Source organism: Tachysurus fulvidraco, chromosome 2, assembly GCF_022655615.1.
Source record: "Tachysurus fulvidraco isolate hzauxx_2018 chromosome 2, HZAU_PFXX_2.0, whole genome shotgun sequence".
NCBI lineage: Eukaryota > Metazoa > Chordata > Actinopteri > Siluriformes > Bagridae > Tachysurus > Tachysurus fulvidraco.
The window spans coordinates 7,966,212-7,991,759 of record NC_062519.1 but is presented as its reverse complement, the minus strand read 5'-3'; the positions used below and the strand labels follow the sequence as shown (position 1 = coordinate 7,991,759).

The 25,548-nt window shown below is 34.2% G+C and overlaps 2 protein-coding genes across 4 annotated transcripts; both read left to right on the top strand.

Annotated features, from left to right (window-relative positions):
* Positions 1 to 1,504: 1,504 nt before the first annotated feature.
* Positions 1,505 to 9,078, top strand: rdh5 (retinol dehydrogenase 5 (11-cis/9-cis)). Of its 2 annotated transcripts, none has more exons than XM_027140772.2 (6): positions 1,505 to 1,624; positions 4,736 to 4,799; positions 5,113 to 5,438; positions 5,804 to 6,062; positions 6,796 to 6,959; positions 7,955 to 9,078. In XM_027140772.2, exons 2-6 carry the CDS (start codon positions 4,768 to 4,770, stop codon positions 8,176 to 8,178), a joined length of 1,005 nt encoding a protein of 334 aa, XP_026996573.1. In that variant the 5' UTR covers positions 1,505 to 1,624; positions 4,736 to 4,767; the 3' UTR covers positions 8,179 to 9,078. The 2 variants fall into 2 exon arrangements, with proteins under 2 accessions (XP_026996573.1, XP_026996572.1); XM_027140771.2 differs by lacking the exon at positions 1,505 to 1,624 and adding an exon at positions 3,259 to 3,404.
* Positions 9,079 to 10,130: 1,052 nt separating this feature from the next.
* On the top strand, positions 10,131 to 23,423 carry gls2b (glutaminase 2b (liver, mitochondrial)). Of its 2 annotated transcripts, XM_047810277.1 has the most exons (19): positions 10,131 to 10,265; positions 10,371 to 10,687; positions 11,199 to 11,298; positions 11,798 to 11,919; positions 12,776 to 12,905; positions 13,007 to 13,086; positions 13,203 to 13,366; positions 14,406 to 14,464; positions 14,901 to 14,933; positions 15,467 to 15,525; positions 15,616 to 15,682; positions 15,773 to 15,823; positions 18,688 to 18,864; positions 19,077 to 19,208; positions 20,240 to 20,332; positions 21,756 to 21,817; positions 21,897 to 21,973; positions 22,074 to 22,137; positions 22,385 to 23,423. In XM_047810277.1, exons 2-19 carry the CDS (start codon positions 10,488 to 10,490, stop codon positions 22,509 to 22,511), a joined length of 1,797 nt encoding a protein of 598 aa, XP_047666233.1. In that variant the 5' UTR covers positions 10,131 to 10,265; positions 10,371 to 10,487; the 3' UTR covers positions 22,512 to 23,423. The 2 variants fall into 2 exon arrangements, with proteins under 2 accessions (XP_047666233.1, XP_047666232.1); XM_047810276.1 differs by having other exon boundaries at positions 10,170 to 10,687.
* The last annotated feature ends 2,125 nt before the right edge of the window (positions 23,424 to 25,548 follow it).

Here is a 25,548-nt window from a genome sequence, read left to right as displayed (position 1 = left end):
ACTCCTTTAAAATTAGCACTTTTTCTTCCTTTAAAGGACTTTATAAGAATTAGGCCTCACATCAAAAATCCAGTTTTTATAAAGCTCAAATTTTATTAACTTCTTAAGCTCAAGAGCCTTTGAACTTGCAATGTTGGTTGAGAAGTTTAATTTTATTATGTTCCTAAAAATTGTTTAAATAGAAAAGTAGTTCTTATTCCTAGCCCTTTGAACTGTTTCCGTAATATTGCATGAGGATGATTTTATTAATTCTTTTTTATTTATTTATTTGCCTTTCTCATGTTCAGCAGATGTTTTAGTGTTATACAATGCAAGCCCTTTGAAAGAAACCTTGTACAAAGTTCCCTTAATTAGAACAAAGAGTGCTCACACACAGCAATAGGATTTGTTGGCTTGTTCTTTACTGGGTTAATGTTCAAGTCCGTGAAGGCCACTTCAAATCTGCACTCACTGTTAATTTCCTCACAGTCTTACCAAATTACTAGCTGGATATTTACCATATTCCATATTTTAGTATTGTTTATTACATCTAAATAAATTCTACACTACAACAAAAATGATCTCTTGATTAACGAAGACAAGTTTTATATTAATGCTGAACAACAGCATTTTGTTGCTTTCACAGAATCTTAAATGAGCTCTAAAACTGCTGTTTCCTGGATTGGACATCAGTGGCAAAAAATGTAAAGAAAAATAAATGATTGGAAAAAAAAATGGTTTCAGCAATCTATGCTTTTTTTTTTTGTTTTAATCCTTTTTCATAACACACAGAGCTTTTTTTAAGATAGTAAGGCATTTTAGCAGGAAACCTTATTTGTACAGCAAATCCTCTTAAAATCTAATTTAAATTCTATTCACAGCTTTTAGGGGTGTTTGAAACTCTAATGAAACTCTACTGGGACTTATTGTAGGCTGGAAAACACTTTCTTAGTAGAGGACAGAAAAAAATGTGTGTGTGTGTGTGTGTGTGTGTGTGTGTGTGTGTGTGTGTGTGTGTGTGTGTGTGTGTGTGTGTGTGAGAGTGTGAGTGTGTGTGTGTGTGTGTGTGTGTGTGTGTGTGTGTGTGTGTGTGTGTGTGTGTGTGTGCTATCAGCTTTAATCTAGATGGTTAGCATTTATGGACTTTTATTAAATTAGCATCTTTCAAATCCAAAGCCAAAACTCCAGGGATATTATCAATGACTTGGATCTATGGCTGTAAAACTAATCTGAGTAAAAGAATAGACAATTAAACAATTACACATCAATAAAAAATAACAAGACATTTACAGACTGAATAGCAAGACATTCCAGCGATATCTTAAGGAATGACTATTATATAAGCATTAGGTTTTTTGTTTCTGGAAAATGTTCTCAAGTTATTCTGATCCACCCCCTCTCTCTTTCTAACACACACACACACACACACACACACACACACACACACACACACACACACACACACACACACACACACACACACACACACACACAAATAAGAAGCATTATGCATAGCTTACAAATAGTGGACCTGCTTTAAGGGATAAAGCCAAGGGATAAAGGCGTCCCTGAAACCTTCCCATTCTGAAGCAACAAGTGGACAAGCACAGTAATTCTCACAGGACGTTTAGTAGGAACAGAGCAGGTAGGACAAATATGACACCTTTCGACTTTTTAGCCTTTCTAACACCTAATAATTTTCACAGCTATCGAGTTAATGTAATGCCAAGTGGGTTTTTGGATGCAATATTTACTGAATAATATTAATTTTACTGTCTGGAAAATGAATCATTCCTATACAAATCTGACTAACTGATTGCATCTAGTCAGTCATGCTCATACTTTATTTAATACATTTCATTTTTAATTATAGTATACAAATTTATCTAAATTAGATACAATTTATTTCACTGAATAATCTATTAGAACTAAAACCTTTTATCTTCATACATGCCCATATCTTCATATACTTACTTGAAAAAAGAACAAACAGTCTCTAAACATCATAAGATAAACAGAAGGGATCATATGAAACTGTTATTAGCTTCATAACTTCCATTTTTCCTATACAGTTTCATACAAGGGGATTTAATAAAAGAGCTTTTCTGACGTGTTTCAAGTGACCAAACACATGATGCTTACAGCATTTAGCTACAGGATGAATTTTATTTTAATTTAACAAAAACATTTATAGTTTGATTTGCAAAAAACTCCAGTAACATAAAGTAATAAAAAACTAGCCTATAAAACCTTGAACTAAGATAGGGTTAATAAGTTTGATAAAAAGAAAATGATCTTGATATTTTGGCCTCTGGGAGAAAACATTCCACAAAGACATTCTTTATACATCTTTAATAATACCAAAGCCTCTTTTTCTCTTCAGGGATTTGTCATGCAATCTTCTCCAGGCAAAATGTAGACAAATTTTACCTACAGTGCGTATGAGAGTCTCTGTGCTCTACATTCATATTTACAGTATACAAAGTGTCCTACAGTCAATCAAGCATTAAAATGTTAAAGGAGAACCTTTTTCAATAACAAAAACTAAGCAATAACTAAATAATAATTTACCTACTTAAAATATGTGATGAAATTTCCTGAACAACAACAATAACAGTAACAACAACTAGATAAAAGTTTAATAAAACATTATAAAATGTTATAAAACTCGTTAGAGATTTCTTAAAATATTTGTAACTTTTTAGCTATATATATATATATATATATATATATATATATATATATATATATATATATATATATATATAGAGAGAGAGAGAGAGAGAGAGAGAGAGAGAGAGAGAGTATTGATTTAATGATAAAATGTACTGCATTTAATCATTACATACCAAAGAACCAAAGAATGCTGAATGCTGAAAGGCAAATGCACATTTGTTAAAATATCCTGCAATTAACCAGGAGTTAACTTGATTACACAATTGTTTATATTTGTGTGTTGTAAAAATAACATTCCTAAAATTTGATAGGAAAAAAAAACCTATTGAAACTGTCAATGATTCTGACCACTTTCGGTTTCCAGAATTTGTACACATATGTTTGTGATCCTTTTGGCTTCCCAGCATTCTTTATATCATTCCCTCTTCTAGTTGTTGATAATAAATAATAATAATAATCTGTTTAATACTTCTTCATTCTCACTACCTACTAAGCTTATTTTGTATCTGTCAGTTTTTGCAATGACTTGTGTGCATACATCAGTTCAAGCTATGGCTTCTATCTATGTCAAGTTTTTTAATAGTTTCTCTTCTACTTCCTGGATCTAAGTGTACTGATATTGTCAGCTTGATTTCCTGGTTCATGACTATGGATTTACCCTTGACTTTGTATGTCTGTTCCATGCTTCCACTTCACACTTAAATTAATGAATAAATAAAGCAGTGGTTGGAGACATACTGGCATTTCATGTAAGTTATATGTCTGAGGTTCTACAGCTTATTTGAATACTCTCTATATATGTATATATAGTTATAAACTACACATACTGAGCACTATTTGCTTATTATTAGCACTTATTTCTGTGACAACAAAAAATATAGATATTGAATATTACTTAAATATACTCCTGATTGCAAATATGTATATATACTAAGCCTTGCATTCTGACTATGCAGAGTGGCTTAGAGTTTAGCTTATTTCATTGTGTATTTGTTTCCTGCCTCTATAATGGACTTTCTCTTGATACTCTAGTTTCCTCTCCCACTCAAAAGAGTGGAGACATCTTTTCCGATGTGTATGAATGGGTGTGTGAGTGTGTGTATGTGTTTGTGCCTTGCATTGGGTTGGCACCCTTTTCCTTTGCCTTGTGCCGTGAGTCAACTGGGATAAACTCCAGGTTTCCCGTAACCTTGTGTAGGATAAGCAGTATAGAAAATTGATGGAGTGATGGACATTTTGCGCTTTATATAATTATGTCTCTAACGAAATTGAATTGAATTGAATAGTATGTTACATTTATTATTATTCCTACTTATTATTATTTATACGCATTATATGCTTAGCAGTTTTAGCTGTAGGCAAATGATATTGGTGATGTACATGCTCCAGCATATCTAAAAGTTACTTTTGCAAATTTTTAGTAATGAGATTGGGGAGTGGAGTTATTTTCTCAACAAGGAATTAATATGTAAAAATATTTAAAAATTTAATTTGCAAATAATTGCTGTGACCTAAGCATATGCAAAATGCATAGATGGAAAAATATATTTTTTATGTATTTTTATGTCTAGTAGCAAACTATAAAATACTGATTTAAATCTGATCATTTTAATTGTAACAGTCATTTTAATTGTGACAATTGCAACCATTTATGCTAATTATACTAATACAATAAATTATTACATCGAAAAAACATAAATCGAAAAAACACAGTTTTATGTTACTGCCCCGTGACCATGGCAAGTGGCACAAGCATCAATAAATTAAAAATCACATGCCTTATCATGGGTCTGTTGTGTTCTCTGAGGTAATGGTCCTAACCAACTATTATAGCTAATAATGCAATGTCACTAACCAACAAAGGCTACTAAAGTGGCACAAGCTAAAGATGGCTGTGTAACTGTTACACCGAAATTAATGAAGGCCGTGGTGTCAAGTGGGCAAACTTAATAAAACCCAGGCACTTATGAAATAGAGGGGCTAATAAGTGCTTTGGCACTAACTGAGCAATCTTTAATGTATTAAAAGAAATGTTGACATGCTTTTATTTTTAGTAACTGATTTACAATTTTTTTTACAGTTGTTTGGAGCCTGCATCATTCAGGGCCTCTCATGGACATGGAGCTAATATATAAATATATCAGGTAATGTGTGATGCATCATATAAAATATGATAAATAATACATTTGAAAATACAACAATTTTGCTTTAGACTTTCATTATAAGTGAGTTTTGAGAAGACTAATTTGAAAAATGCTGGAGAATGTATCTTTTCATTTATATCTATATATATCTTATATATATATCTATATACGATATATATATCTTTTCTTTTCATTTATATATATTTTCTTTTAAGCACTTCTCATGAGACATTATATTTATATTCTGACATAACTGTCCCTTTAAAAGAAGACATGACTGTATCTATGTATAAATTTGTTTTTTTCCATGCAGTAAGGATCACTTGTTCTTGTATGCTGTTGGTGCCCTTGTGCTGTTATGGGCTTTGATATGGATGTACCGTGACAGCCTGGCAGTCGACAAAATTAATGACAAGTATGTGTTCGTCACCGGCTGTGATTCAGGTTTTGGGAACCTGCTATGTAAAAAACTAGACAAACGTGGATTCCATGTGTTGGCTGGTTGCTTGACGGAAAAAGGAGCAGATGACCTAAAGAGAGTGACGGGACCTTATCTGAAGACCTGCATACTGGATGTTACTAGCACTGCTAGTATTCAGAATGCTGTGCAATTGACGAAGAAGGAGGTTGGAGACAGAGGTTAGTGTTCAACAGCAGGTCTGTGCCTTTTGTTAATGTACAGTTTATGTTTGTTAAATACTTGAATACAGACTCAGCCTACTTGATGAACATTGTCTTCATGATAGTTGTTATTTTCAAGTGTTTAAACAGTCTGCTGTTGCTGGTAACAGGAACATATGTATTACCCATAATGCACTAAGGCATGTTAGTATTAAGACTGAGAAATAATGAAATTGTGAGTTGGTTCAGACAAACATAGTCTAAATGATTGATTAATAATATGATGTATAAATGTGTAAAAGTGATGGCTTTTCCATAGGGTCAGTGTGGAATATAGTATATTATAGACTGTCATTAATTGCTAATGTTAATTGCAACGGCAGGTTTGTGGGGGATTGTGAACAATGCAGGCTGCTCCTTACCCATGGGTCCATCTGAGTGGATGCAGATCGAGGATTTCCAGAGAACTCTAAAAGTCAACATGACCGGTGTGATTGAGACGACCATGAATTTTCTGCCACTAGTCAAGAAAGCCCATGGACGAATTGTTAATGTGGCTTCAGTACTGGGCAGAGTGGCAGTAAACGGAGGTGGATACTGCATTTCCAAGTTTGCAGTGGAATCCTTTTCTGATTGCCTCAGGTATTTCCAAGTTAACAGTGTACAATAAAAGGTGAACATATTTTCAGCATCATGTTCTTTATATTTGGCACACAGCAATGTGAAAAAAAAACATTAGCATTAAACCATGAACATCAGTCATTACTGTATCTGCAATCAGAGACCATAAATATGACAGTATTTCAAACCGGCTGCTTGAACAGGCATAAATGTGTATTTCCATGATTTAAAATTGTGCTAGATCAGGAAAAGGAAAGGAAAACACTTTTTAATGCAAGTTGTTTGGACAGTCATAAATTCTCCAGTCAGCATCAGCATTTTCTGACTGTTTGTGCATGGAAACCACAAATTATTTTGACTCCACTGTTGGAAAAGCTGATAAAATCCCATCAAGACTTATCTTTGGTAAGACTTTACCTCATATAGCTTATACTCAGAACCTTAATGTTAGAGATTTAAGATTTTTCTAGATTTTAATTGATAAGCCTAGATAGAAACTAGACTTCTATTATTATTTTCTCAGTGCTGCTCCACATAGACCACTGATGCAGTAAAATGATTTGTCTGAAAAACCATAGGAAACCCCTGCAGCCACAATAAGAAGATCCTGAGTTTAAACCCTCCTCCATCCCAGTTCATTCTTCCATGTGACACATGGAAAGGGAAAAAAATTTAAATCTAATATAATGCGATAAAGGATTAAATGGTGTTATGAGTCTATAATAAATACAAACAATGCAATTTTCTGTTTCAGGAGGGACATTCAACATTTTGGAATAAAAGTATGTATAATAGAACCTGGGTTCTTCAAGACCCAGGTGACAAGCCTGGACCCACTGGAACTGGAACTTCATCGTCTGTGGAACCAACTGACGCCTGAAGTGAAAGAAAGCTATGGAGAAAAATATCTGGATAAGTGTAAATATTTCTGATATTATATGTAATATTCCCATGCATCTTAAAATAATGAATAATTTTAAATGACTAACATCTCTTGGATGAATTAAATGCCAAACTAACCCTAGTTTAATTTGAAAATGTGCGTACAAATTGTCCATAAAAAATTCATGGTTATTTATGTTATATTGTGGAATATATTGAAATGTTTGAGTTCTCTTATATAAATCCAGGTCATGACTGCTTGAACTAGTTTATTCACTAATCAACTATTGACAGTAGGATATTGGGTTTTTACAGTAAGTGGCATATCATGCATAGTTATGAAATTTTTAATGAGGACAAAAGCGTATAGATTCTAGGCAATTTTCTTAGTTTTTTAATTAAACAATTTATAGTAGTATGTAGAATATTGTTAAATATCATAATATGACATTCATAATTGTCTGAAAAAAGCTGTAATATCTGCTACACGTTATGGCTTTACTGCCGAATTGGGAATTTTGGAGTGAGGTTTTGGGTGGAAAGGCTTCTGCAGATGTTTGTTTTTGTTGTAAAATAGTCTAATAACTGCCAAGATTAAGCAAATAAATATAATTGAATCTAAAAATGTTATAAGTAAATAGAGCCTGTGACAAACAATGGGAGTCAGACAGTGTATCGATGATGTACAGAAACTTTTATGTGTATTGCAAAAATTGATAGAGGGATATAATGATTATAGAGTGAATAATGAGCACATGAAGCAATCATAGCAAATCGGAAATGTACGCTCAACAGGGTGAACAAATTCTTCATTAAAGCTGAGAAAAATTCCAAAAAAAATGCCCAAAAATTATGTGTAGTTTTTGCGATGTAGTAGAGATGGAAATCATGATGAGACCTGGCAACCCAGCATGATTTAACACTTACTTGCAAATGATCAAGTAGACCATGGTGCTTTGTTAGCCCCTTTGAAGGACTGAACATTTCTTAACCACAAATTGTTTCCTTTTATTTTTCTGCTCTCAATTCAGACATCAACACACAGAGATTGATTATGAATGCCATATGTGATGCTGATTTGAGTAAAGTGACCAACTGCATGGAGCACGCTCTGTCTGCTGCACACCCAAGGACAAGATACAGTCCTGGTTGGGATGCCAAACTCCTCTGGATCCCTCTCTCTTACATGCCAGCTTGTGTTGTTGACATTGCACTGAGATTTGTGTTGCCACGGCCTGCCAAGAGTGTCTTATAGATCCAAATTTAAATTAACTATATCAAGTGTTCCTTCTCAAAAAGAAGATTTATTTGTATCTACACTTTATTTAAGTGTTACAAAATACTGTTTATGCCAGTGCATATTTTGTCTGCTTAATTAAGTTGCTATTGGGTGTTACTCTATACTACAAGTGACATATTGATTCCTTTAAAAATGCGTTAGCTGCCAGTAAACCACAAACATCTGACCAAATATTTTGTTTATAACCACCTTGTGCCTGTATTCTCACTATAATATTATTGACCCAGCAACAAAAATATTGTAATCAATATTTAATAAATGTCTTTGGAACACCAATGATGTGAATAAACCAATTTATAAAGTGAATTTACACCAATGTATAAGTGTAAATCAATCAAATCTAATGACAATCTTCTCAACATCTCAAAGGTAAAATTGTCAACTTTCAGTTATTGGTTTAACAGTGTATATGGCAGTGTACTGTATAACATTTTCATTCAAAACGATTCATACTTGATATACAATTTAGAATCATTATTTTTTGTCAGATAATGATTAAATAACCTTTAAGAACTATGTCACATATCCGATGGTTTAACTTTACTTAATGTTTTATAAGGTGAAATAATGTAAGAATAATAATTTGGTTAGTGAATACTAATTTAAATGAATATTTCTGCCAAAAATCTACAATTTAACCCAAATATAGTGAATTAGTCTGGTCTATTAACATAATATGTTTTGTATTGGACCTATGGGCCTAATGTTGCATTGTGCAAACTGCATGCATAATTCACTCGCTTTACACTGTCTCACTATGTTAATTATATCAGTAAGATTTCGTTGTGGTTTTCCACACTGTATTGAACACTGTGATCAATAAAACAAGACAGAAATACATGTAGATCTTAAAAACATTGGTAATAAGTTTATTCATTAGCACAAGACAAGGTATCTGCTAATAATTAAGGCTTAAATGATTCAAAAGGTAATTAAGCTGCACATTATGCTAATTGTACTACAGAAACCGTAAACAAATAAAAGATTTTGTAAAATCTTGTAAAGAAATCTTGTAAGATCTTTTAAAAGAGTACAAGAAGAACATATAGAGAAGTATTTACAAAATATTTTCTAAATTGGCCATGGATCTGCCATTTTTAGCATCACATTCATTTATTATTTGAGACAAAATACTACATGTTTTTAGGAAGTGAGAAGAAATGGAGAACCTGAAGGAAACCCACATACAGTACTGTAGACATGGGGAGATTAAGCACAGAAACAGTGTAACCTGAGACAAAGGTCAAACCTGGGACCCTGAAGCTGTGAGGCAACAGTGCCACCATGCTGCCAGGCCACCTATCTGAACTAATAACACAACCCTTATTCTAACCCAATCTGTTACTTTAAAATGTCATTACAAATAAACCACAGAATGCACTTGGTAAAATGAGAACACAATAAAAAACTGCGATTGTTCAGTTTTATTGAAAACGGTTTCAATTACTTTTTTAAATAAGTATGCTATATGTTCGATATCTTGAATACATATTATTTTCATAAATGTACACTTTTTCCAGGAATGCTTTTGTCCAAATAATCAGATTTTCCTCATGCCTAATCTCTTCTACTGGAGCATGTGTGTCAGAGTTTAAACAAATTTGTTCAATCCATGCCTTTTGGACAACACTGTACACAAAATGTACATGAACTAAGTCTAAATAAAAAAAAATCTAAAAAATACTCATGCAAAAGTAAATATTACTTCGCATGCTTTTAATTACAATAGCTTATTTCTACTATACACACTTGCACGTGTTATAGTCATCTCACAGTACAATAATGCATGTACAAAACTTACCAATTTGCATTAAACCTGTTTGAATTAATCCCTATTCGACTTGCAGAAGACTGATGTTGTATAACTATGCTTGTTTGCAAAAGGCCCGTCCCTTTAAAATGGTTACCGCTGACTGCATATCGCTCCATACTGACCTGACCTGACACAGTATTGATTGAATATTACTGCACACGCAATAACCAAACAACTTTGTGGGTAAACATACATGCAGGACCGTCACAGAGAGGCGTTTACACAGCAGGTGAGTCAGACTGTATCAAACAGAACGTAAACTTTACTACAAATGGAAATTTTAAACATTTGTCTATTCATAAACGTGAAACAAGAGCTGTGCATATTTACACAGTTGCTGTTGAGTGCCGCACGTGCGCTCTAGTCTTCCGCACGAGACTCTTTTGAGAAGTACATACTGTACAGTAGACTGTTGACAAACTGTGTTTAACCTTCTCCTGCTTGGATTTGGATGATGATGATGTGCCGTTTGAGAACGTTTGGGCGGATTAATGCCAGAATGGTGGAGTTTATTGCGGAAAATGTCACAAGAAACGGTGCACTTGGCTTGTACAGTGATAGCGCGCGACAGGTCTCACAACAGAGCCGGTGTTTGGGTCACAGTGCTTCAAAACTTTATCTCAACAGAGCAACTACTGAAACCCCAGAGGGGTAAGTCAGGACAGTTTACACACAACATTCTGTTCAATAGCCACATTAAACTCGAACCGCTTACAATGTTACATAAATATTCACATTTTTTATTTCAACGTTTATTAAACCTTTTGACAGAAATATGTGCAGTATTCTGTCAAAACCGTTCATAATGTCAATATCTGACATTTTCTGCTATATGTACTGTAGTTCTGAATACAAGGCCACAATCTTTCCTTAAATATAATATGCTTCAGTTTTGTCTATTTCTCAATCAGATCATTCTAAAGCTAGGATACCAGGGAAGAATCATTTTATATCATATTAAAGATTTAATTTTAGCTCCACTGAAAGATTCAATATGCAGATATGCAATAAATACATAATCTATTTATGGTACTGACATTTCTTTTTATTAGACAATCTGTATCAATGATGTAACAACAGCTCCAGCACACACTAAAGAAGCAAATGTCAGATACAAAAACACCATCATTTGGCCATTAAAGTTTTATCTGTGTTTACTCAGAGGTAGGACAGGGGAAGGTCTTTTTTCAGGACTGGAGGATTTGCTGTTCCACACCATAACTGATGGGCAGGATAGGATCCCCATCTCTCTTTTCATAAGTGTGAGTCAATAATTAAATAGACACTGTCAGCTTTGAACACACACACGTTTGAACACACAAAAGATGGTGAGAATTCATCACTCACCTAAAAAGTCCATGATTGCATACAGTAAATAAACTTGAATTTTAAGTAATTCATACAGTGCATTAACTTGTTCTGTATTGCATTATATACGCAGCTACCATTTAAATAAATACATCTCAATATTCCATTACGTTAATTGCCGTTATTATCAATTATACCTATTACCAAGTTGCTTTTTCTTTTAACGATATATAGTACTCACTTGTGGTCCTATGGTGGCCATTTAATTTGGTGGAAAGAGTAAAGTCTCATAAATAGAGCTTAGTTACGATATGCCTTTGTAGCTGTTAATTCAAGACTAAATCATAACAGAATGCAAACAATAAAATCAAATCTGATATAGATATCTGTATATTAAAGAATTTTGTATAGTGCCATCAGAGCTGTACAAATCCTGTTTTAATTGTGCTCCAGGCTATTAAAAGCACTGGCCTGCTGACGTCTGATCCCCGTCTGCGGGACTGTATGGACAAACTGCGGCAAGCTGTACGAGAATCTAATGGTGATGTCATGATGGATCGCAATCTGTTTCGCAGGTGTGTGTGTCACTCAAAATACTACACACACACACACACACACACACACACACACACACACACACACACACACACACACACACACACACACACACACACACAGAGGCATTATGATATACAAGTGTGAGAGAATAGAATTAAAATTAACTATTAAATTTTGAATGTTTTCTTTAGGACACAATTTAAAAAACATTTTTTGAGGTTGTATACTTTATAAATAAAACTATATAATTTTGCTTAAAATCAAATTATATATATCAGTGATTTAACTGAATTAACAGAAAGACATTTGGTACTAAATTAAGATTAGTTTATATTAAGATACATTTGGAATAAGATTAATGTTGTTTTTTGTTTTGTAAGGGTGTTGTTTGTTTGACAACTGATTGGCTAGATGTTCACAAGCACAACACTGTGCTATAAAAGATTTAAATGGAAACGAATGTCCAGTTTAACTGTTTCTGGTAATATGAATAACACCTCAAATGTCAGACTGTTGTCCAGACAAGATAGACTCTAGAATTCTCACCATCTTTTGTGTGTTCAAATGTCCAGTTTAACTGTTTCTGGTAATATGAATAACACCTCAAATGTCAGACTGTTGTCCAGACAAGATAGACTCTAGAATTCTCACCATCTTTTGTGTGTTCAAATGTCCAGTTTAACTGTTTCTGGTAATATGAATAACACCTCAAATGTCAGACTGTTGTCCAGACAAGATAGACTCTACTAGACTATCCAGTCTATCAATTTATTTTATAGCTATTTTAATCATAGTATATAAAACATTGCCAACGTTGATATATAAGTTCTAACTAAACCAACTCAACTCATAACTCTTTGGACTCTTTATCAGGTGTGTCGGTGGAAACATTGTCTTGCTCTCCCAAGCTTTCCGAAAGAAATTTATCATTCCCGAGTTTGAGGCATTTGTTAGTATCATAAATCAGATCTATAACAGAGCTAAACAGCAGCACGAAGGTCAAGTGAGTAATTATATTCCTCATAAAATCATGTATTTCTGTACGAAATATATATATATATATATATATATATTTATTAAAATATAAAAGTTTTTGTCTGTCAGGTAGCAGACTATATTCCACACCTTGCCAAGTTCAGTCCCAGTCTTTGGGGAATTTCACTGTGCACAGTTGATGGTCAGAGGTAAAAAGTAGAATTTGTTATTCCACTAAAAATTATTTGTTGAACCACTATTGCTGAATGCCAAATATTGCCCATCTGTCATTTTTTATGAATTGTGAATTGTGTCTCCTTAAAAGGCACTCAACAGGTGACACCAAGATGCCATTTTGCCTGCAGTCATGTGTGAAGCCACTGGAATATGCCGTTGCTGTACACGAGCATGGAACTGATCACGTGCACCATTATGTAGGGAAAGAGCCCAGTGGGCTAAAGTTCAACATGCTCTCCCTCGATGACGGTGGTGGGCATGAGATCAATACTACATCTGTTTTAAAAATAATGAAATATTCCTCCACAATAGAGTTAACATTACTTTCAAGTAAAGCTATCGGTGAACTTTTAACATTCTGTATATGAGTATGATTATTGTCTTATGTGTACTGGGTACATGAGTATTTTTGGGCAGATATGTCCTCACGTAGTCTTATAACCAGCATTACTTCTAGTGACCCTTCACCTGGAAAATATCTGGGCAGAATTTTGATTCAGGATAATTCTCATGCAAGCCTTTTCTAATTTTGGGCAGAAAGACTTATCTGTGTTTGGGGAGCCCTTGAACACTCAGCTGTTCTGCATAGTGGCCTTGAGAAGAGCAGTGTGTGTTCTTGTTACACATAGACAAACATTTACCAATTTAAAACAAATTCCTACAAATTTCATTGATATAGATTTTTTTTTCTAGCCATTTATATTCAGTGAAAAATATAATTTATTATTTATCAGGAATATTTATATTTTATGTTTTATATATATATATATATATATATACGTATATATATACGTATATATATATATATATACGTATATATATATATATATATATATATACGTATATATATACGTATATATATATATATATATACGTATATATATATATATATATATTTGGGGGGGGCAACTGCATTTTTTTTCTTTTGCATACTCAGTTATGACTTGTATTTTGTTTTTTTGTCATATGCTTATTACTTACACACATTTTCCATTCAGACTTTCAGCTCCTTGCCACAGTCACATTTTTTGTTCTTTGACAAATCTGTACATTCATATTCATTCCGATTAATCAAAGAAATAATGTTTGAACATGTTATGACTTCATTCCTTGGTTATATTATTGCTTTGTATGATTTATCTTTTATATATAAAACCCCAACACAACTGCTGTAAACAAAAGAATCTGTGGGGCTTCATGGGTTCCAGTGAGCAGTTCAAGGTTACCTGTCAGTTTTTGTAAAGCTTGAGAATTGTTGTTTGGTTTTAAAATGGTATTTTTTTTTTTCCAGATAAACCTCACAATCCCATGGTGAATGCAGGAGCAATTGTAATCAGCTCTCTTATCAAGGTAAACACATATACTTCATGCTTTGACTGGAGCTAGTTTACGTCACAAAGGTGCGTCACTGACCCCACAATCAAAGATGACTCTGCTCTGACTGATAACCCGAACCTGGTGGGATGTAAATATGGGCATCTGGCCCATGAATTAAAGGGGAGACTTTGATAATATGTCAAAGCCAGTTTAAAAAAAAAATCGAAAACATGGCATCGATGTGTTCCTGTTCCACTCAGTACAATTTCTAACATCAGTAGAATATAAGCAAAGGAGATATATATACAGTATATATCAGTATGAGTGATGACATTACAATGACCCATCCAGGATTCACTGTAACTCTCTCATGGTCAAATATGATTGTCTTTTAATTCTTTATATACTGTGCTGTTTGAGGGTGTTAAATGTTTTTTTGTTTTTGTTTTTTTTTTATATATATATTCAGCCTGGGGCCAACAAAGCAGAAAAATTTGACTATGTAAGTAAGTCATTACTATAAGTAATGGTTGTAATATAACTTTTTTTTCTTAGGACAAAATGGAAATCCTTGTACTTTTATTAATAATAACCGAATTCAAAGTTTAAGTCAAACAGAAATGCTCCGTTGTCAGTTTCATTTCCATATATGTATGACACGAGTTTGTTTGTGTAACTAAAAAAATGAAATTAAAAATCAGAAACTTTACCATGCATTGATTTTCAAAACTGTTAGCCAAGCAAAGTGGGCAGGCAATGGTACAAAGTTAATCAAAGAATAAAATAAACAGAATCGTGTTCTTCTTTCATATATAAACGTTAATGTAATGTGCTATGTTAGTAATTTAGGTGATTAAATATAAAATATGGGACCTTAACTGTGAATGAATGTGAATTGTTTTTCCCCGTTATGAATTTTTATATATATATATATAAAATGTGAAAACGTTTCAAACAGCCTGCATATAAAAGTGTTCTTATTGTTATTTTTGTGAAATAATTTTTGTAACAAATAGCCTGTTTTTTTCTCTCCAGGTGATGGACTTTGTAAAAAAAATGGCAGGCGAGGAATATGTGGGCTTCAGTAATGCCACGTGAGTCCTTAACATTTACCGTACATTGTTGCCTTTAATTGGCTCTATGTTCTTGCCATTGATTTTGTGTAAAGCAATTTCTGTTTGTAGGTTTCAGTCAGAAAAGGAGACAGGAGACAGAAACTACGCAATAGGCTACTACCTGAAAGAGAAAAAGGTTTCTTCTGTAATTGCATTTCAAACTTTTTTTTAAACTTCTCAACAGAATGAACAAAACAATTATTGGTTACCTGTTTATGTTTTGCAGTGTTTTCCTCATGGGGCAGATATGAGTGATGCCCTAGACTTTTACTTTCAGGTAAACATAACAAAATACAATTACAGTTTTGCTCAAATGTTTGCATAACTTGGGAGAATTTTGCAAAATTTGTACTTTTTTTTTATTTTTTAAAGAAAACATGAGTGAGAAGGCAAAACAAATGAATATTATTTCTAATAGGACTTAATATGTAAGGCATAACAGAATGGCGCAATCATCAAACAAAATATAACAAAAAAGAAATTAAGGAAATAATCCGTTTTCAAAAGTCTGTGTACCATTAGCTCTTATATCGTGTATTGCGTCCTTTAGCATAAATGATGGCATGCAGTCTTTTGTGCCTGAGGTCCTTAATTCTCTCGGGTGGTATAGCTGCCCATTCTTCTTGCTAAAATGCCTCCAGTTCCTGTGAATTTCTAGGCTGCCTTGCACGTTTGAGATCTCCCCATGTGGCTCAGTGATATTGAGGACAGGAGACTGTGATGGCCTCCAGAAAATTCATCTTTTTCTACCGCAGCCATTGGAGGGCCAAGCTTGCCTGTGCTTTGGATCGATGTCATGTTGGAACATCCAAGAGCCTCCCATGTGCATCTTTCCTGCTGTAAAATTCAAATTGTCTGCCAGTATCTTCTGATAACATGCTGCATTTATTCATTGCCATCAATTTTTACTAACTTCCATCAGCCACTAGAGCCAAAAAAACATGAGATCCACAACCATGCTTTACAGTGGGGATGGTGTACTTTTCACCTAAGGCCTTGTTGACTCCTTTCCAAACATAGAGTTTATGGTTGTGACTATAAAGTTCAATCTTGTCTCATCACTCCAAATGACTGCTTCAGAAGCTGTGAGGCTTGTCTAGGTGCTGTCTGGTCAAGTCAAGTCAAGTCAAGTCAAGAAGCTTTTATTGTCATTTCAACCATACAGTATATAGCTGTTGCAGTACATAGCGAAATGAGACAACATTTCTCCAGGACAAGGGCGTCGATTTGGGTAGGGACGGTAGGGACATGTCCCTACCAATATCCAGGGAACACTCAATTGTCCCTAGCAATAATTCGCCCAAGCCTATGTATATTTATACATAACCACTGATATCTGTCTGTGTCTTGTGCTTTTTTACTTATTTCATTTAACATTTATCCAGGAATCATTAAATAAGATGAAAATATTTTACAACGGCGTTCTGTAAAAAATAGCACAACTTGTGGAACACAAACGGTTAACAGATTTACCCCCTGCAATAAATCCCGCTTCTGTAAATCAACTCTCAATAAGGATTGGCCTTTGCCTTTTTTGAGTCCTGCCTCTCTAACCCACGTCGCTGTTTGATAGGCTTTGTCTTTCTCGCTAATGTGTTGAGGTCGGCTGCAGCTATATTCCGTTGTATGAAGCAATATGCAACGTGATTATGCAGGCTATGTGTATGTGAGTAAGAAAGTATTCTTATAACAACAGTTTTATGCACAAAATACGGGGAATGTTGTCCCCACCAATGTCAAATAAATTATGTCCCCACCAATGTCAAATAAATTATGTCCCCACCAATGTCAAAATCAAACTTTCGCCATTGCTCCAGGATCAAGGTGCTGCATAAAAATAAACAACAAAGACAGGGCTAAGGACTTGTAAGTAGTCTTAGCCACATAAAGTGCAACTGTGCAACCTGTTGCAAATAGACAAACAAGACAGAGACAAGACAAATAAGACAGAGAAGACAGTGCAGGACAAAAGACAGTGTAGACAAAAAGTTACAAGACAATACAAAAAGTACAAAAAATACAATACACAAAAGACAATAAACAGTAACAGAAACAGTGCCGAGCGACCAGTATATATACTGTATGTGAATACTGAATGTTCAAACAATACTGGTGTACTAAAGGCGGGTCTTTTTGTGGCATGGGCACAGTAATGGCTTTCTCCTGGCAACTCGACCATGCAGGTCATTTGTGTTCAAGTATCTAATTATGTTGCTAGTTGAAACAACAACAACAACAACACTTTTTTCCAGAGCAGCCTGTATGTTTCTCCAAGTAAATATGTTTGTGGGTTTTCTTTGCATCCCGAACAATTCTTTCTGGCAGTAGTGGTTGAAATCTTTCTTGGTCTACTTGACCGTAGCTTAGTATCAATAGAATCCCTCTTTATCAGAGTTTGAACAGTACTGACTGGCATTTTCAGGTAACCCAATGGGTTGATCATATGATTATAATCAATTCATATGAATGACATAGGACTGTCTTTACAATAGGTTTAGTTATCATATTGTGTCACCTTTATTATAAATGCTTGTTATAAATGCTTGTGGTCTGAGATGCTCTATACAGTCCATTAAGTACTAAAAACCATGTCAGTAATACAAACCGCACAATGTCATAGAGATCACACATTTTCCTCGTGTTTGATTTGAACATTAACTGAAGCTATTGACCTGTATCTTGATTTTTCATGTTTTGCACTACTGCCACAGTATTTACTGATTAGATAAACACATAAATGGGTCTTATAGATGTTCCTATTTAAGTGGATGGTGAGTGGATATATTTGTCTTACAAATTATATTAGCACTATCTGTGTCCTATCGTAGGCTTAATTGCCTTAGCCAAGTGTGCAAGTGTGCCTGCATAGAATAATGAAATAATAATTTACCGTCGCATTAGAATCTGAGAACAGAGAGTCAATAAATATTTAAATACTTAAAGAGTTTGATCAATGGTGGAACAGTTTAATATGTTTCCTTATCAAATTAATAATAGTTTATTTATGGTCTGAGAGTTTAACAGTTTGTGTTGATAGACACTTCTAAATTGTAAGGAATGGGTATTAAAATGTTGGTTTACTTTGCAAAAACATTTATGGTGAAAATAAGTAAGAAAGTTCTTTGATTTATTTCCCCTTAGCTGTGCTCTATCGAGGTGACATGCGAGTCAGGCAGTGTGATGGCGGCCACGCTGGCCAACGGAGGAATCTGTCCCATCACAGGCAAGCGAGTACTGAGCTCTGAGGCTGTGAGGAATACGCTCAGCCTCATGCACTCATGCGGCATGTATGACTACTCCGGCTACTTTGCCTTTCATGTAAGTGTAGGTGTATACTGATATGAACATAAACATCCGACCAGAACGGTCTTGAGAGTTTATTATAAAAGGAAAATTTTGCTGTTATAATTAAAACTTATTCTATTAGTGTTCTATGTTGTATTGTTTAAATCTTTTATTCTGTATTTTCTGTTGTGCAGATGAATGAAAATATAAAATATAAATGTGTGAGCTTTGCTTTTGTGTGTCAGGTGGGATTGCCTGCCAAGTCAGGGGTGTCAGGAGCTGTGCTCTTAGTGGTGCCCAATGTGATGGGGGTCATGTGCTGGTCACCACCTTTGGACAGACTGGGGAACAGTGTACGAGGCATCAGCTTCTGTCAGGTCAGCTAAAATTCTCCTAAACATAGACTGCTGTCCATTCTTAAATACTTGTAATAATGCCCTTCTGCCTCTGAATGATCCAAACAAGAAAACAAACCACAATTTAATACGGAACAAATGGACTGTACTTGATTCTGCCACCAGTTTTATTTAGGCGCTTCTGTTCACTTAGCCTGCTTTTATAAATTTGCTGAGGTATACAAATGCAAATGTTTATTTTTTTAAATACATAATACTAAATACACTGGCAGAGAAAAGTTTTTAAACATATATGGAGTTTATTCTCTATAGTTTAATCACTACTATTGAACAGACCTAATTACTAAGTACTAAATATCTAGATTCTAATTGGACTATAAAAAATGCATGGTTTATTAAAACCATGCAGGAGTTTAATCCCTTTAAACCTAAAGATAAAAGATGCATACAGTGTTAGTATTACTGTAAAACACACTGTACTGTGCTACAAGTGCCCCATTAAAGTGCTAAATGGTTCCAATAAAACTGACACATCCAACATTTCTCAATTGACTAAACATTTTAGAAAATGAGATACCGTACAGTATTTACTGGCACTGTGATTTATTATTATTTTTTTTTACACTTGAGCTTTTTGTATCTATGTTTTTACTGCAAAAATGAAAAGGGTCAAAGTGTCCATTAGTTGCCCTCAAAAATTATAATTTTTCAGTCCCTCTGAAGTAAATGCTTTTCATCACCATAGGTGGTTCTCCTTAGACGTTCACTGTGTAGGGTTCATAACTTTAGAATGTTCTGCAGTGATAAATATATCTGTATTGATATGCTCTTTATTCATTATGCATATAATCAATATGATATCTGATAAAATACAAAAGATGTTGTTTTGAAGTTTCAAATGCATGTTAGAAATCATTGAATGTCTTATGTCTAATATCACAGTTTATAGTTATTACAACATTTAACATTTGAAATTAAACATATTCCCTTTTTCAGCTGAAGATCATAAGACATTAGATTTGATATACTGCATAAACATTTTCTGTACTCAGGAACTGGTGTCCCACTTCAACTTCCACAATTATGACAATCTGAGACACTTTGTTAAGAAACAGGATCCACGTCGACAGTCTGGTGATGAAAGGGTGAGAGCAAATATTAAAAGCTGTTCTTGTTTTATGAAATCTTATGAATTTAATTGTGATTCTTGTCCAGCAGATGGCGCTGCAGCTCTGCTTTTTACAGCTTTACCATTTAGTGTTTAGATTTATATATATATATATTGCATTGCACATATTGCATATTTGCTAGACAGAGAAGAGGATTCTGGTAGCAGATGAGAGCGCAAATAATAAATTGTGGGAATAGTTTAGCTGTTAACATTATTCATTATTTCTATCATTTCTATTTCTGTTATATACATCATGCTGTATTTGAATATAAGAGCACAGCAATCCCTGAGTGGTTTAAAAGGTTCAGAGCTTGATACAGGCTATAGAACATATGTCTTAAGATTGTTATATTGGATTGGGAACAGGGACTCCATGTAAGCTTTTCTCAGAGGCCTCAGGATTTTTTGCTTCATCCTTGGATAAAAGCGCATAACATTTTGTTTTGGGAAAATTGTTTGGGGGTTATTTTGACCCCAATAGAACAAAAGGATTAACCTTTTCAGACCTGCTTTGAAATTGCACAAGTTGCAGCAGTTTATTTTGTCATGACACCAACTAGATTGAATTCCTGCCAATCAGAAGACTGTAATGCCATAACCTGAGCTGATAAAATGCACCTGATCCAGCCTATCAGCCACTCATATGATAAAGAAGGATTTTGTATGTTTAGCTGTAGCCCCTTGCTATCTTTGGCCAGCCTTCATATTCTGTCTTAGTGACCTTCTCTAATGAAACTACATACTATATGTGGGCTGAAATATATATATATATAATCCTCTTATGTTTGTGTTGAGATCATTTTAAGAAAAAAAAAATGTAGCTTTCACTTTGCACTTTTCAGCCCACATATAGTATGTATTATATATATATATATATATATATATATATATATATATATATATATATATATATATATATATATATATATAAAACAGCATATCTGTGCAGCATGACAACATTTACAACATCTTGCTTTTATTGTCTTTGGTAAAGATATGGTACTTAATATCTAATTCCAACCTATACAATATAATCATAGTTTATCCTTTGGGAATTCAGTTAGAACAAAAATACATACATAAAGTTTCTTTTTGCACTTCAGTCAAAATGGTTTAAGTATTCTTTTTAGTATTTCTTTTTTCATCTGCTGGACATACAGTAAACACCACCGTGTTACGTGTAGTTGAATCATTTTGTAATCTTCACACAGTCATTTTACAAAGTTATTTTATATAGTAACTTCACAAAGTTATTTTATTTGTAAATCTCAATCTGTAAAAGTATTTTACACACACACACACACACACACACACACACACACACACACACACACACACACACACACACATAAATATGTACTGTATATACATCTCTGTGTTTTACTGACAATCTTTAGAACAAGTCCGTCGTCAACCTGATGTTTGCAGCTCATAGTGGTGATGTTTCTGCCCTCAGGAGGTAATTTACCTTAAATGTAATTGAACTGAATTGGATTCCTTCATGTTCTCTATTTCATTGTGTATATCTCTTCTTTCAGGTTTGCATTATCATCTATGGATTTGGACCAGAAGGACTATGACCATCGTACAGCGCTTCATGTTGCTGCGGCAGAAGGTATACAAATAACTGATAGCTGTTACATGTCTGTATTTCTAAATAGGTTGCTAAGAGTAAATGATATAATTCCATTGTTTTTGTCTTGTTTTTATTCCAGGCCATGTGGAGGTTGTGCGGTTTTTAACAGAAACATGCAAAGTGAACCCCTTTGTGAAGGACAGGTCAGAGAGTTATTAAAAAAAAATATTGAATTCTTATTCATGTCATTCAAGTCACCAGAGAGCTTTGTATAATGAATGGAGTGATTAGACATGAGGTGGTAAAAGTTCAGCAGAGCTTAACTTTTGTGCTGATTAGTTTGTCCACTGCATTGGGGTAAGTGTGCAACTCACATAATGCACTTTGTACCTAATTGAATGTTAGTAGTTAATAACTCATCATCTAATAATTGTGTTTTTGTGTGTCCAGGTGGGGAAACATTCCCATGAACGATGCACTACAGGCTGGTCATGACAGCATCGTGAAGATTCTGCAGAACTATCAGCATGCCTGTGAAGTTATCGCAAAAACAGTCCAAACTAACTCTGTTGCATAGCAGTAAATGACTGCTTTGGATTTTGCTATTATTATAATATATATATATATGAGACAATTAACATTAGATTTTAAATCAGCAGAGATGATTATCTCACATAACAGATCAGAAAAGGGTAAAAGATCTCTAACCTGCTGTTTTACTTCATTGACACCATTGTGCTGAAGTCACAAAGTGTGTGTTTAATCCTGCTGCTGCTACCATCTATGGTAATGTATTGTGTGAGGAACTCTGATTAGTTGTACACAGCATGTATACAAACATTTGTCTGACCATACTGGGCTGTGACAATACACCAGTGTACTGCAAGGAAATCTATAACAATTATGCTAATCAATGTTATATTATGCCACTGTAAGTGTCGCATAACCCATAAAATATCGCACACATTAAACAAACATACAGGACATTTAACGATTTCTTTATAATATTGGAAATTAGGATAAAATCCTCTACGTAAAGTACATATTTTTAAGATATTTCTGTGTAGATCGAAGCTTAAATGTTCAACGTAGTCTCTTTATAGCTGTTCTGACAAACAGAACAGCTCCATGAAGTCACATTGACAGTCTGATTTTCTTTCCAGTTAGGCTTAATCAGTATCTTGAAAGCAAATGTCACGTTTTGGTGTCAGATAAAATGGCTGTGTGTGCTGCATTCTTTATAGCACTAAAGATGGCGAGAGCATGTTTTTTTCCCCCCACAGTGTCACTCAGTGCCCTAGTGCATGTTATGCTACATTAAAATTAGGTTCTTCACACTTTTAGTAATAAGTAATACATAAGAAAATATGTAGTCCAGTAGACAAATAAGTGAAGATAATGATATATATAATGCTTTATTTCTGTATAAACTTGTATTCATGACATAAAGAACAAGTCATGTATTAGACTTGAATAGACTGATTAAGAAGCAAGTTTTAATTCTTCACTGACTTTCCCGTAATGGTGACTCGGTAAGTAAAGGTCCTGACACATCATGGAAGCCGTCACCTGTAGTTCTGGCATCGTTTCTTGTGCTTTTTGGCTGATTGAGCATGTTGAATTGCTGTCAGAGGGCAGTGTTTACTGACTGGTTGTTCAGTCGAGTGAAACAGTGCAGGAAAATATATATGAAGTGAGCACAGCAAAGAAATAACACGCTCAATAGGGATATAAGTTATCTAACTTTTCACCTGTTCCTAATCTGTTTTTTTTGTTTTGTTTTGTTTGGTAAATGGTCAAATAATTTGTTTAGGTACATATTGAATACTGATTGTGTATAAACATAATGAGTGTCTGAACTGTAAATGCTAAGCAAGCCTATTGAACCCCTTATTTTGGCAAAAATTAAAGATGTAATTGACTTCGTTATAAGGAGTGTATGGCAGTAGCGTCATAAAGATGGCTCAGCTGGCTGTGTTTCATTAGGAACAGGAAATGTATTCCTCCATTATGAGCTATGGGAAAGACATCTGTAACTTACTGAAAGCATAAAATAACCACAGTGCTTAAGGTATTGAAGTGACCGATACGGAATGTCAATTTAGGCCATGATACTTTCCTTTGTCAGTCATTTGTTTGTGTCATTGCTCTAAGGTTGTGTCAGGAAGGTTGTGAGTTTACATCCCCGGACTGTCAGAGTATGGGATTGTGGTAGCTCAGTGGTTAAGGTGTTGGGCTACTGATCGGAAGGTCATGGGTTTGAACCGCAGGTCCACCAAGCTGCCACTGCTGGGCCCCTGAGCAAGGCCCTTAACCCTCAGTTGCTCAGTTGTAAGTCACTCTGGATAAGGGTGTCTGCTAAATGCCGTAAAGGTTTAAAGGAGTATTATTTGTAAGCCAGATGGAATAAAAGCATCTGTCAGATAAATGAACACCAATGATTAGCTGTAGGGAAAAAAGCTGCAGTAGCTTGACTGAACCTTGTTAGATCTCATTTTACTGTTTTGATATTGCTACCCTATTATAATTTATTTCTTTTGTTTTTCTGCCTTAAAATGGATTGTAAATCACTGTTCTGTATAGTAATGTATATATTTGTGCTAAGGGCATTATTAAGTTGATTTCAACAATCTTAAAACGAGACATTGTAAGAAAAATGCTGTACAATAAAATGTGTCCATTTGAAAATGCTATGTTTAATGTTAGACTTAAAAATTAAATATAAACTGTTTATTTTATTTAGTTTTTTTGTTTTTAATTGACGTACTTGGGGTTAGTGGTTGAAAGTGGAACCATGAACCACACAGAGAGCGGAGAGGAAGTAGAGAGGTATAAAAACAATCGATATATCAGTGAAAAATCTAATATGACATTTTTATTGTAATGTTTCAATTGTTGTCAGACGCTATATAAAACCGACCCTAAGTTTGACCCTTTAAGGTACTTTCTTCAGCTCGGGCACTGCACCAGAAACCGAAACAACCATCAGCATACTGTAACAGGATACAATATCTTTATGATATTCTAGCAGTGAAGTGAATTTCATGATCAAATCTCTTTTTGTAGTATAGTATGATATTTGTGTGTGTGCTTTGCAGATGATTGTCTTCCTCGGCTGCTAGTTTTAATCAGACACAGTGCTAGTAATTATTTCTCGCATAAGAAAAGGGTATGTTTTTTTGTATGTTTGGATATCTTTATGACAGTGTGAACAGTCAAGTCTGTTTATATGTGTGTGAACAATTAAATCTACAAAAATTAGTAATTTTTTAATAAGCTCATAAAGATTCATTTTGGCAAAATCATTGTTACTGTTTTTCTAGAGAACATTCTGGAGAATAAAAATGAAATGTGCTCATATTGACATAAATGAAACGAAATGCTTATAATCTTATATAATATCTTCTTATAATAACTCATAATATCTTCCGTCTAAGCATGAAGTGTCGAGATTCTTAAAGCAGGACATAAAAGTGTCTGGACACCAGATGTCTTTGGCTCTTACTTTCTTTGTGCTCTGGCTCAGCTGGTGGTGTAGCAGGGGTTGTTGTTGGGCATGACCCGACCTTAGGTGAGCCGAGCGGGCAGCTGCACACACAAATTCAGGGTTTGTG

Excerpts from the sequence above, each read along its gene's own strand:
- rdh5 (XM_027140772.2), top strand. The coding sequence starts at position 4,768 with ATGGACATGGAGCTAATATATAAATATATCAG. Across the intron at positions 4,800-5,112 it reads CTAATATATAAATATATCAG|TAAGGATCACTTGTTCTTGT; the intron begins GTAATGTGTGAT and ends TTTTCCATGCAG. Across the intron at positions 5,439-5,803 it reads GAAGGAGGTTGGAGACAGAG|GTTTGTGGGGGATTGTGAAC; the intron begins GTTAGTGTTCAA and ends TTGCAACGGCAG.
- gls2b (XM_047810277.1), top strand. The coding sequence starts at position 10,488 with ATGATGATGATGTGCCGTTTGAGAACGTTTGGGCGGATTAATGCCAGA. Across the intron at positions 13,367-14,405 it reads GCTCTCCCTCGATGACGGTG|ATAAACCTCACAATCCCATG; the intron begins GTGGGCATGAGA and ends TTTTTTTTCCAG. Across the intron at positions 14,934-15,466 it reads AAGCAGAAAAATTTGACTAT|GTGATGGACTTTGTAAAAAA; the intron begins GTAAGTAAGTCA and ends TTTTCTCTCCAG.